General features: G+C 34.6%; 1 protein-coding gene across 1 annotated transcript in view; it reads left to right on the forward strand.

Moving 5' to 3' along the window:
• Positions 1 to 12,685, forward strand: part of LOC122424623 (contactin-6-like) — a 314,935-nt gene that overhangs the window by 260,955 nt on the left and 41,295 nt on the right. Inside the window, 1 exon segment of the mRNA XM_043442644.1 lies at positions 6,409 to 6,536. Within this exon segment, the coding sequence (XP_043298579.1) occupies positions 6,409 to 6,536 (128 nt within the window).

Consider the following 12,685-nt stretch of genomic DNA (forward strand, 5'->3'; position numbering starts at 1 on the left):
AAAAGACAGCCCTCAGAATGGGAGAAAATAATAGCAAATGAAGCAACAGACAAAGGATTAATCTCAAAAATATACAAGCAACTCCTGCAGCTCAATTCCAGAAAAATAAATGACCCAATCAAAAAATGGGCCAAAGAACTAAACAGACATTTCTCCAAAGTAGACATACAGATGGCTAACAAACACATGAAAAGATGCTCAACATCACTCATTATTAGAGAAATGCAAATCAAAACCACAGTGAGGTACCATTAAATGCCAGTCAGGATGGCTGCTATCCAAAAGTCTACAAGCAATAAATGCTGGAGAGGGTGTGGAGAAAAGGGAACCCTCTTACACTGTTGGTGGGAATGCAAACTAGTAAAGCCACTATGGAGAACAGTGTGGAGATTCCTTAAAAAACTGGGTGTAGAACTGCCATATGACCCAGCAATCCCACTCCTGGGCATACACACTGAGGAAACCAGATCTGAAAGAGACACGTACACCCCAATGTTCATCGCAGCACTGTTCATAATTGCCAGGACATGGAAGCAACTTAGATGCCCATCAGCAGATGAATGGATCAGGAAGCTATGGTACATATACACAATGGAATATTACTCAGCCATTAAAAAGAATTCATTTGAATCAGTTCTAATGAGATGGATGAAACTGGAGCCCATCATACAGAGTGAAGTAAGCCAGAAAGATAAAGATCATTACAGCATACTAATGCATACATATGGAATTTTAAAAGATGGTAACGATAACCCAATATGCAAAACAGAAAAAGAGACACAGATGTACAGAAGAGACTTTGGGACTCTGTGGGAGAAGGTGAGGGTGGAATGTTCTGAGAGAATAGCATTGAAACAAGTATACTATCAAGGGTGAAACAGACCACCAGCCCAGGTTGGATGCATGAGACAAGTGCTCAGGGCTGGTGCACTGGGAAGACCCAGAGGGATGGGATGGGGAGGGAGGCGGGAGGGGGGTTTGGGATGGGAAAACATGTAAATCCATGGCTGATTCATTTCAATGTATGGCAAAAACCACTACAATATTGTAAAGTAATTAGCCTCCAACTAATAAAAATAAATGAAAAAAATAAAATAAAATAAGTGCTTCCTCATCTAGAGAGACAGACATGGTTGGAATCTACACTACCCAGCAGGTACATTGAGGTACCCCCTTCTTTCCATGCCTCGCTTTCCTGACTTGTAAAATGGGGATGATACAAATAGTGAGCACAGAGGTTTACTTAATGAATCAATAAACTGACATTTTTAGGGCTTCCCAAGTGGCACTAGTGGTTAAAAAATCTGCCTGCCAGTGCAGGAGACTTAAGAGACATGTGTCTGACCCTTTGGTTGGGAAGAACCCCTGGAGGAGGAAATGGAAACCCGCTCCTGTATTCTTGCCTAAGAAATCCCATGGACAGAGGAGTCTAGTGGGCTACAGTCCATGGGGTTGCAGAGTTGGACACGACTGAGCACAGAATGCATACATATGCTTAGTAGAGGACTTGTGCAAACAGCATGCAATAATACTTCACAACCTGCTTGAGTTTTGACCAATGAGTTTAGTTCTGCAAAATAATAACCTTGGTATTGACATTATCTATTTTTCACATACCTATTGTAATATTTAACACAGTATCTGGAACACAATAGATGTTTAATGAATATTTGCTGAATAAATTTAGAAGCATGATGATCTCTATAAATGCTCTATAAACTGCTACTAAATTTTTAGAAGACTTACCATATTCCATGGTACTTTAATATTTTCATACATGCTTTTATAATCTATTGTCTATTAGCAATGTAATCTCAGCCTTAAGTTCTAATTTAAATATATACCTGTATTATATGTAATCAATCACTTCAATGTCTTTTGCTTTCTTCTCTGTGGCTTATATTCTCTTTGATAATTATTTATGCAAATTTCCATTTTTATCACCAGAATGTTTTCCCAGTTTTTAGATAACCAAGCATATCTACACTTGTGGCTGTGTTTTATTTTTAAATGCCAAAGAGGCTTCTGTAAATAAAGATAGAATATTTTAATGTACTTTATTAATATGTCCTTTACAACCCTCCAGATAGCATTTTGAAGTATCTTTTAGAATAATCCAAAAGAAGGATAGAAAAATTCAGCCTTTATCGTTCTTTATCAATGTTACCAAAACCATCAATTAAAATGTTCCAGTTAATTTTGACATGTGCATCCTTCCTTATCTGAAAATGTCAATTGCTCAGTTTGCTTAATACAGTTTGAAGTCAACTGGGTGTTCTTTCTTTTTTTAAATCATTTATACTAAGCCATGTTTTGATATGTGACAGATTGGAAAATCTCACTTTTCTTTAATAGCTTTTGTTTAATTATTCTGCATAAATTTATGGCTATGATTAGGTAGTTTGACTCTACCTACATTTTTAAAGATTGAATTTTCTTACTGTATTTTAAATTTCTTATTAATGAAAAAATAATCTGAAATATTCATACCACTTACTTATCACATTAAAATCTCAAATTATGGTAAATGTCTGGCTTTCTATATCCTAGTTAACTAGGGAGAATTACACTCTCAATTATCTATTTTTTATAAATGAAAAATTGGTTTGTTTACTAGTTTGGTTTCATAAAATGTTTTTATAAAACATTTAAATCTAAGATTTCTTATTCTTCTGTACATTTTTGCATATTGTGAGTGTGTGTTAGTCCCTCAGTCTTGTCCGACTCTTTGTGATCCCATGAACTATAGCCCGTCAGGCTCCTCTGTACATGGAATTCTCCAGGCAAGAATACGGGAGTGGGTAGCAATTCCCTTCTCCAGGGGATCTACCCTTCCCAGGGATTGAACCTGTGTCTCCTGCATTGCAGTCAGATTCTTTAGCCACCAGGGAAGTCCTTTTTGCATACTGACCTTACGAAAACAAAATGGATTCTTCAGTTCAGCTCAGTCGCTCTGTCGTGTCCGACTCTTTGTGAACCCATGAACTGCGGCATGCCAGGCCTCCCTGTCCATCACCAACTCTTGGAGTTTACTCAAACTCATGTCCATTGAGTTGATGATGCCATCCAACCATCACATCCTCTGTCGTCCCCTTCTCCTCCTGCCTTCAATCTTTCCCAACATCTGGGTCTTTTCCAATGAGTCAACTCTTCACATCAAGTGACCAAAATATTGGAGTTTAGCTTCAGCATCAGTCCTTCCAATGAACACCCAGAACTGATTTCCTTTAGGATGGACTGGTTAGATCTCCTTGCAGTCCAAGGGACTCTCAAGTGTCTTCTCCAATACCGCAGTTCAAAAGCATCAATTGTTCTGTGCTCAGCTTTCTTTATAGTCCAACTCTCACATCCATACATGACTACTGGAAAAACCATAGCCTTGACCAGATGGACCTTTGTTGGCAAAGTAATGTCTCTGCTTTTTAGTATGCTGTCTAGTTTAGTCATAACTTTCCTTCCAAGGAGTAAGCGTCTTTTAATTTCATGGCTGCAATCACTATCTGCAGTGATTTTGGAGCTCCCCAAAATAAAGTCAGTCACTGTTTCCACTGTTTCCCCATCTATTTGCCATGAAGTGATGGGACCGGATGCCATGATCTTAGTTTTCTGAATGTTGAGCTTTAAGCCAACTTTTTCACTCTCCTCTTTCACTTCCATCAAGAGGCTCGTTAGTTCTTCTTCACTCTCTGCCATAAGGGTGGTGTCATCTGCATATGTGAGGTTATTGATATTTTTCCTGGCAATCTTGATTCCAGCTTGTGCTTCATCCAGCCCAGCATTTCTCATGATATACTCTGAATATAAGTTAAATAAGCAGGGTGACAATATACACCCTTGACATGCTCCTTTTCCTATTTGGAACCAGTCTATTGTTCCATGTCCAGTTTTAACAGTTGCTTCCTGACCTGCATACAGGTTTCTCAAGAGGCAGGTCAGGTGGTCTGGTATTCCCATCTCTTTCAGAATTTTTCTCAGTTTATTGTGATCCACACAGTCAAAGGCTTTAGCACAGTCAATAATACAGACTAAAATCTTACTTATAAAGAATTGAACAATGTCCTCAAACATTATTGTGCATACAAATTACTGAAAATCATGTTAATATGCAAAGTTTGATTCAGTAGGTCTGGGATGAGACCACATTTTGAGGCATAAACACCTAAGATTATCTTAAGGCCATCTAATGATGACTCAATGGATATTTCTTGAATGTTATAGTCAACATGCACAATTATTTATTGCAAGTGAGGCAAAGCAATGATTTTTGAAAGAGCATGAGAACTCAGTTGCAATGTTCAATTCATTCTTTGATGCTTATTAGCTGCTTTGATTTGGACAGATTTTATCTTTTCCTAGTGTTAGTATGCCTTCTTATTATCCCAAGCTTGAGAAATGTCTATTGATTGACTAAGATTTCAAAAAAAAAAATAATCTGTTTCAATGATGACAATTTCAGTTCAATTTAACAAACTACTGAACATATACAATGAGTTAAAAGAGTGGTATACTCAGGTAATAATAAACCACAGTTTATATGAATTTTCCTTTTCTGCAAGTTAAGTGAAAGATTATACGACATACAAGCATTGGCATTACTAGTTGGGAAGTTTGATGGCCTTTAGCTATCAGCAAGTATATATTTTTAACATTTAAAATTATTTTGGCAAAAATTTAATGTTTCTATGTTGCTTAAAATTCTTAGTTTTTCCTAAATTCTAGAGGTAAATTATGCACCCAAATGTATCTCACATCGATTTCTTCTAACTGAATCAGATAAGGAATTGTTTGGGGCCAGACCCTTGCTACATACTGGAATATCTTTGTAACTGTTCATTAACAATATGATTCAACTGCTAGGATAAATTGGGATCAAGAAATCTAGACATTTCAGAAATTAAATAAGATATTAATTATTTGCTAATGGGAAATACTCCAAGATAATGACTTAAAAACTTCTGATTATGTGTCATGGAACATTCTAAACCCAGAAGTGGCTCCTTTCACTCAGTTGGCAATAGAATATGGGACTCATCACTAATAATAAATCAACATCGGAAGCTGGTTTGGTACAAATTGTAGTTGGCTAATATTCTCTGTGTTTCAAATTGGGTAATTAATTATATTAGCTACACTTCCTGTAATAAACATATTAGAAACAATGATATGTTTGCAATGAAACAAATATGGTTTTGCTATTTTTAATAGATGTGATATGCATGCCACATCCCTTTCTTTCCTTTAAAACCATTGTCATTACAAATGAATTTTCACTACTTATTTTTATGCAATACTGACTACCTAGCTAGTGCTTTTACAGTTTTGTTTTGTTTTTTTCAAACTTCCAACTTTTTATTTTGTATTGGGGCATAGCCAATTAACAATGTTGTAATTTCAGGTGACACAAACTCCCCTCCCATTCAGGCTGGCATATAACAATGGGTAGAGTTCCATGTACTATACAATAGGTCCTTCCTTGTTGGTTATCCATTTTGAACATAGCAGTCTGTGTTTTTAAAAGATCATAAATTAAATTTATAAGACAAAATTGGGTACATGTTCTTTTGTTTCATTTTGTCTTCTTATTAAAACACTGATGATGATTTTGGCAAGAAACCAATCTTAGGGTTTCCCTTGATTACAACAGTGTTCTGATGTTTGCTTTTGACTATTTCTGAGTTTCAGAGAAAATTTCATAAGAACCATTTTATGAAAGACTGAAAATTCTTAAATAGCAATCCCTCCATTGTATACTATGTGATTACATGTATTTTAGGAATATTTAATTCAGTCTGATTTTTGAAGTCTTCATTCATTTTACTCCTATCTTTCTCCTTTTGATGGAATAGGCCATCATAAGATGGGCCTGAGGCCCTTTAACTATGGGACCATGTGGATGGTTGCTTTAGTTCACTAGCACAGGCAACTATCATCATGGTTGAGAACCTATTGTTTGGTAGCTGAAAGTCTTAAGTAAAATCAGGTTTATAAAGCCAGAGTTAACAGTGTGAATATCAGCTTGCATGTCTCTAACACCAACTTCAATTTTCAACAGAGAGTTGACTTTTCAAAATGCACAGTGAATAGTTGCATTTGTTTTTAATCAAGCAAATGGGCATTGCAGCATCAAGCACTCATTTGATTTTTAATGTGCATTGGTATCACCAATTATAATTCAAGTGACAGCATAAATAATGGTCAATACTGTGTCAGAATAAAAGCAGTTGCCATTTTTTCTAACATGCAGATTCAGAGATTACTCACAATTAAAAGCAGAATAGTAGGAAAGGGATATAGTCATATTATCAAATACAGCCATGGTTTTAGAAATGCTTTAAAATGAAAGTAAGAGGTTGAAACTTACCAGTTTTACAGAACCTTACTTATATTAATTATAAATTTTCTTTTTAGAGTGTTTCTCTTGGAGGACGGTAGCCTCAAAATATATAATGTTACCAGGTCGGATGCCGGATTATATACTTGCATAGCTACAAATCAGTTTGGTGTTGCAAAGAACACTGGCAGCCTCATCATAAAAGGTATTTTACTATCTTTGTTTGTGTTTGATGAACACTGGAGACACGTATGGATACCCGACCTCTATCACAGTCAACCCTGCATCATATTGCATATGTGAAATATTTGATTTCACAACTTATTTGAGTAGTGCCCTTATATTTATTAATAGCATGCTCACTTTGCCAGTGGAACAGCATGGTAGATGTGAATAGCTTGACAGTTCAAAAACTGTCCAGTGAATAATAAGACAAAACTAAAACCTGCACTTAAAATACGCGGATTTCCACAAATGCCTCAGTGAGAGGAATTTATGAATATTTTGATGATGTTTCTTTCAGAAACTCTCAATTGTGTGAAAAATTTACCTGGATGTAAGGTTGCCAAGTACATAATCAATTCATTTGTTTCTATAACTCTGGGTACTTAACTATAACTAGCGAAATGCAGACTTTCTTGCATTCACCTTAATAAGCAGTTCTTTAATAAGAGAAAAAAATTAAAATATTGGTGACATGTAAATCATTATTAGATTCCCATCACAGTAAATGGATATGTTCACCCGATTTCAGATGGTAAAACTGTACACTCTCTTCTTGAAACTTTTAAACTAGCATCAGTCCAAATGTAACTACATATATCACCAAGGGACATAATTAGGATTAGACGCTCCTATTCTCCATCTCTGCTACTTTATTGAATCTCAGCTCATAAAACTAGTATGTATAGGGGAAGCCAGGTCACTTTTTCATTTCATTGCCTCCTGGATGATCAAAATGACTGTCTTGAGAGAGGAGTCCGAGCAGGTTATTAAGACCAAATGATTAAATTCAGCAATTGGTGTTTTATCATCATTTCTATTAGAAATAAATAAGTTCAATAAAAAGTACTTAGCTACTACCCACCAATTATCCTTTAAAATGTCTAAAGGAAAATAAACACCCACTTTTATCCCTAGAAGATATTTCTGCCAACTTTATCTTAAGCCTATTATATTATACCAACAATTGTCTGAAACACTCAAGGGAAATGTAAATGATAGAACTTGTGTAAAAAGCTAACCAGTGTGGCATATTTTGAAAAATTTCACTTCTTTAATACTGTATTGTCATCAGGTTTTTAAGACTGATATGGACTTAATGTTTTAAGAAATGTGCTATAATTATATTTAATGATAGAGAATTTCCCCAGCAACTTTTTGGTTATACTCATGTACTGAAAAGTGTGAATGCTTTATGTTTGAAGAAATAACATGCCCATCAAGGGAAGAAAAATAAATTACCTTATTTCCAATTTAGACACGATGGGTGGTATTCATTCATTATATTACAATAGAAGATTAATATATGCTGGAAAGACATGCAGTCAATTTTTCTAGGTATGGAGAAATCCAGAAGGAATTAAAACATGAAATATTAAAAACAGAACACATCAGTAGTGAAAATGTAGTTTCTCAAAAGTTTTGGTGGACTACTGGTGATGGGTAAGTGGGACCAACAGTTTGCTGCTAAAATACAATGACGAGATCCTTTCACCCCAAAGACTAACGAAAAAAAAAAATTATAAATAGATTAAGCAACACAGATAGTTTCTCTCCCTCAATATTTTCTTTTGCCTTTGGCATCATAATGATTGTACATCACTAATCAATGGAAGAAAAACCATGTGAGAAGATTCACATAAATATGAGAAACTCAGAAACATCTGCTCAGTTCTAAAGATAGCATGTGGATACTTCAGATGTGAAACATAGCCATGTAGGTTCCTGATTCTTAGTACAGAAACAAGTTGATGGGTATTTTCCATAAAACACACCATAATCCCCAGGTACTCTAATTTCTCTGTGAGTAAGAAAATTAAATAATTAAATAAGATTGCTCAGTTAAAAAGCTGACATAGTTTTGCTTATTTCTAATGTCCTTTGCTGGAGATAACTAAAACAAAATTATCTCAACCTGTATTCTGGTCATCTTCACCTTCTCCACTTTTCCTTCTTTTGTAGCATATTTCATCTTCCTACAAATGATAATATTCACTTATTCACATGTATTTTCTCCCTATCTTTCCCTTCTTCTAGAAAAGAAATTAAAAAGGCAACTTTATCACAAATTTTAGTACAGTCCTGGGAACTGTATCTGTTTACTAAATATTTATTGATTGAGTGAAAGGATCTCACCTTATCCCCCTTGGTTCTCAGAGATAATTTCTATCCTGACTTCTCTGCTCTAAAATCTGAGTTTTCAATTTTTCAGGATTTATACTTGTTAGACTACTTCATAGTAGAGCACTTCAAAGGCAAATAATAAACTTCTAAATGCTTTCACTTTTCCAATTTTAGTGTTTGTAGTTATATGATTTTAATGCACAGAGAACTCCACACTCTGCAAGGGGGGACAAATAGGAAGTTATATGAAAATCTAAAATACATCATGGACAGAACTCACTGTTCTTGTATTTTCAGTACAATACCAGATGATTTACATATGCAAAAGGACTTAAATCAATATGCATGAATATCATTATTTTCAGTCATTTATATCCCATGATGGGAAGGAAAGTGTGTTTGTTATTTTTAGCCTTCATGAAATATCCACATCCCATTTCAAGGGGATTTGGAGATTTTTTGCTTCTTTGCCATTGACAGTAGCCATTAATGTAATAAAAATAAACACACGTACATAACATATACATTTAAAAAATCTACAAACAAAATATAAAAGCATATTTAGAAACTTTGCTTTATTACTGATCTGTAATGCATACACTGTAGGATTCTTATACAAAATAGTTCTCAGATAAGTCTATCATTAGCATATCCTCTTAATGAGACTGCTGTCTCTAGTTCCCTTTCATGTAGGAATGTTGAAGGTATCACTGCCAAAAATTATTATTTTACAACCTATAGAAGTGAAGCTGTAATCTGAGAAGGAAACATAATAGTATGCATTGATTCAGTCATTTTCTTGACTATTAAGTGCAGCCATCTGGCTGTTTGTGAAGACGATTTAATATTTCTCTGTGTGCTTGCAAATGTGTGTGTGTGTGTATGTGTGCCTGTATATGTGTACGTGTTTGTATTTTCCTGTCTATAGTGTTCGTTTATTGTCATTACAGCATCAAATATAATTTTGTCTCTCAAATCAAGATCAGCTTACAGTGACCTTTCTGGTAATATGGTGGTAAAGAGCAAATGAGAAATTTCAGTAAAACTGATAAAACAATCATCTTTCTTTGAATTTACTTATCAGCCTCAGTCATGCAAGAAACGTTGTTGCTAGATAACGTGTAAAAAGATAATAGTTACAAGAGCAAGATATTTTAGCTTAGTTTTTAGCTGATATGGCTTATCTGTGTTAAGAGGATTCTGAAGTTATCTACACTGTATGTTGGAAATTTCTATTTCACTAATGCAGCAGGATAAAGCCATTTGCCATTCAAACATTGGAAGTGCAATTAGCACCAGCCTTGCCAGAGCCTCAGAAGATGCCCAGGGTAATTTTAGGACATGTTCCATGGGCACAAACAGAAAATTGAAAGGAAAGAGAGTTTAAATGTCTTCGTTTCGAGGACTTGTAAAATTACAATGTGTGCATACACTAAGAGATATATGAAAGTCACATAAAAGGGAAAAATATTTGATCTGGCATTTGGAAAATTATTAAAAAGCACAGAAACATCAGGCTCTAGAAATTATCTTGTTTGCAGGCAACATTTGTTTTTGTTTCCCCACTGGAGAAGTTTTGGATGTTCAATTATAGGCCTCATTGCTTCAGCATTATTTTCAACTGAAATGTCGGAACTTGGAAAAGCATATCTAATGTGCAAATTAAGTTTATTGCTGCTCATTTAGTTGTTTATTCTTTGTGATAGAAGTCTTTATTATACCAGCATGGAGAGTGGCCTATCCATTTTCTCCAGCAGAAGAGGGTGTTCACTAATGCGATTCTACATTTACTAAGAGAAATACTAAGATAGGCAGATAATTGGAGGCCTTGTGGCTTTCCATGGCAGTTTAAAAGATTTGAGGTGTTTAACTCAGCTGTATCTAGAAGCCCAGCTTTCCTGAGTAAACAAAAATACAATTTCACAGAGGTGACAAGACACAATGGAATATATCCATTATTTTGTAGTGGCTGATTTTTCCGAGTACTGCTAATGTCTTTCCCCAAATGTTTAATTCTACATCCCAATTTTCTACAAAGAATGAATTAAAAGATTTAATATAAAAAAGACTTTGACTTAAAATGTTTTAATGGAAGTATTTGTAAGGTGAAAAAATATATACTGAATTTTTACACTGTCTAGATATGAAATTTTCATTCCCCCTCCAACATTGAAAATAATGCCAAGAGAGTTCTTGAGACCCGAATTTCATAATTTCTTCAAGAATAAAGGAGAAAAAAAACAAAAAGCATTCATGTACGGAAACCCAATAATGTCAATAATATTTTGGCCTTCATAACAATTTAGATCATAGTCTTTTAAAAATCTAGCACACATCACTCAAATAAAATTTCCAGGTATGTTAAGCAGCTTTTTTTCTTTTAAATATATATTACACAATATATAATAGGATGGGCATTGTATATTAATTATAATTAATGAATTATAAATTTGCACATTTTTTGATTATTCAAGAAAATTGTCACCAAACCTACTATTGGTGAAAATTTTGCATTGTTTTATTTACTCTGAATAAAAATAGGGGATGTATAGCTTGTGGTTTGTGCCAATTAAAGCAGTCAAATAGATGAGCATATACCACTTCTTAAAGTGGTGAAAAGCAGAGACTTTGAAATTAGATTTATTAGTTCAATTATGAACTAGCATGAGATTCTAAAGAGTTTGTTTTTGCTGTTATTAATGTTGCATTATTTATTATCATCATTAATACTTTTTATCAAGTACATACTCTGCTCCAGGCATTGTGACAGGTCCCTTATGTATGTCATCTCACTGAACCCTCAGAACAACACTTTGATGCAAGTGATCATTAGAGATTGAGGTATAGAGGGCTAAAATTACTTGACAAGGTCCTTGTGTTATTGATATTAAGTGGCAGAACTCTTTTTATCCTTCTTTCTTACATTCCAGTAAAGTTATGTTATAATAATTACATGAGATAATTTCACATGGCATTGTTTAAAGTTCAGAAAAAGACATAGTAATTTGCAGATATTAGTACTTCCCTCTAAATACTTCATTTTAATTTATTATAGTTCAATATTTGATTACACTCATTATCATTTAAGTAAACTTTACATATGTAAAGAAACATATAAGTCTTAAGTGTACATTTGCTGAATTTTGGCTAATGCATACACCCCTGTAACCCCAAAGTCTACCAAAATACATTATCAGCTTGCCTGGTAGCTCAGACAGTAGAAAATCTGCCTGCAATACTGGAGGCCTGGATTCAATCTCTGGGTTGGGAAGATCCCCTGGAGAAAGGAATGGCAACCCACCTCAGTATTTTGCCTGGAGAATTCCATGGACAGAGGAGCCTGACAGGCTACAGCCCATGGGGTCGCAAAGAGTAGAACACAGCTGAATTACTAACACTTTCACTTTCACATAGATTGTTCCCTCACACCCCTCCCTGGCCCCACCCTATTCCTAGAAGCAACGACGGTCATGATGTTTTTTCTGCCATATATGTCATACAAATACCATCATATAGTACATACTCACTCTTTGGTATCTGACTTCCCTCACTTGACTTAAACCACTAGCCATCAACCTTCTCTTTATTAAAAATGAGCAAAACTCATGTAAATCCATGGCTGATTCATGTCAATGTATGGCAAAAACCACTACAATATTGTAAATAAAAATAAATGGGAAAAAATAAAAATTAAAAAAAAATGAGCGAAACTAAGCAAAACTTTACCAACAGTGCGTTTAGTCTGTGCAGTACAAAAAAAAAAAAAAATCTTGAATTTTAAATACCTTTGCCTCCATTTTCCCTCTCAAATTTATTCACACTGTACCCTAAGTATTTGGTTAACAATTGGAAGTTCAGTCTTGTTTTCTTGCCATGATTCCATTCTGAGGCTAAAGTAGTGAATAGACTTCTCTGTTCCTTGGATTTTCTATTTCTAAACTAGCACAGTGGTCACTCAAGCTCTAGTGCTTTTTGTTTTTTTAAGGAAAAATGTGTGTCATTACAACA

Source organism: Cervus canadensis, chromosome 22, assembly GCF_019320065.1.
Source record: "Cervus canadensis isolate Bull #8, Minnesota chromosome 22, ASM1932006v1, whole genome shotgun sequence".
In the NCBI taxonomy this organism is placed as follows: Eukaryota; Metazoa; Chordata; class Mammalia; order Artiodactyla; family Cervidae; genus Cervus; species Cervus canadensis.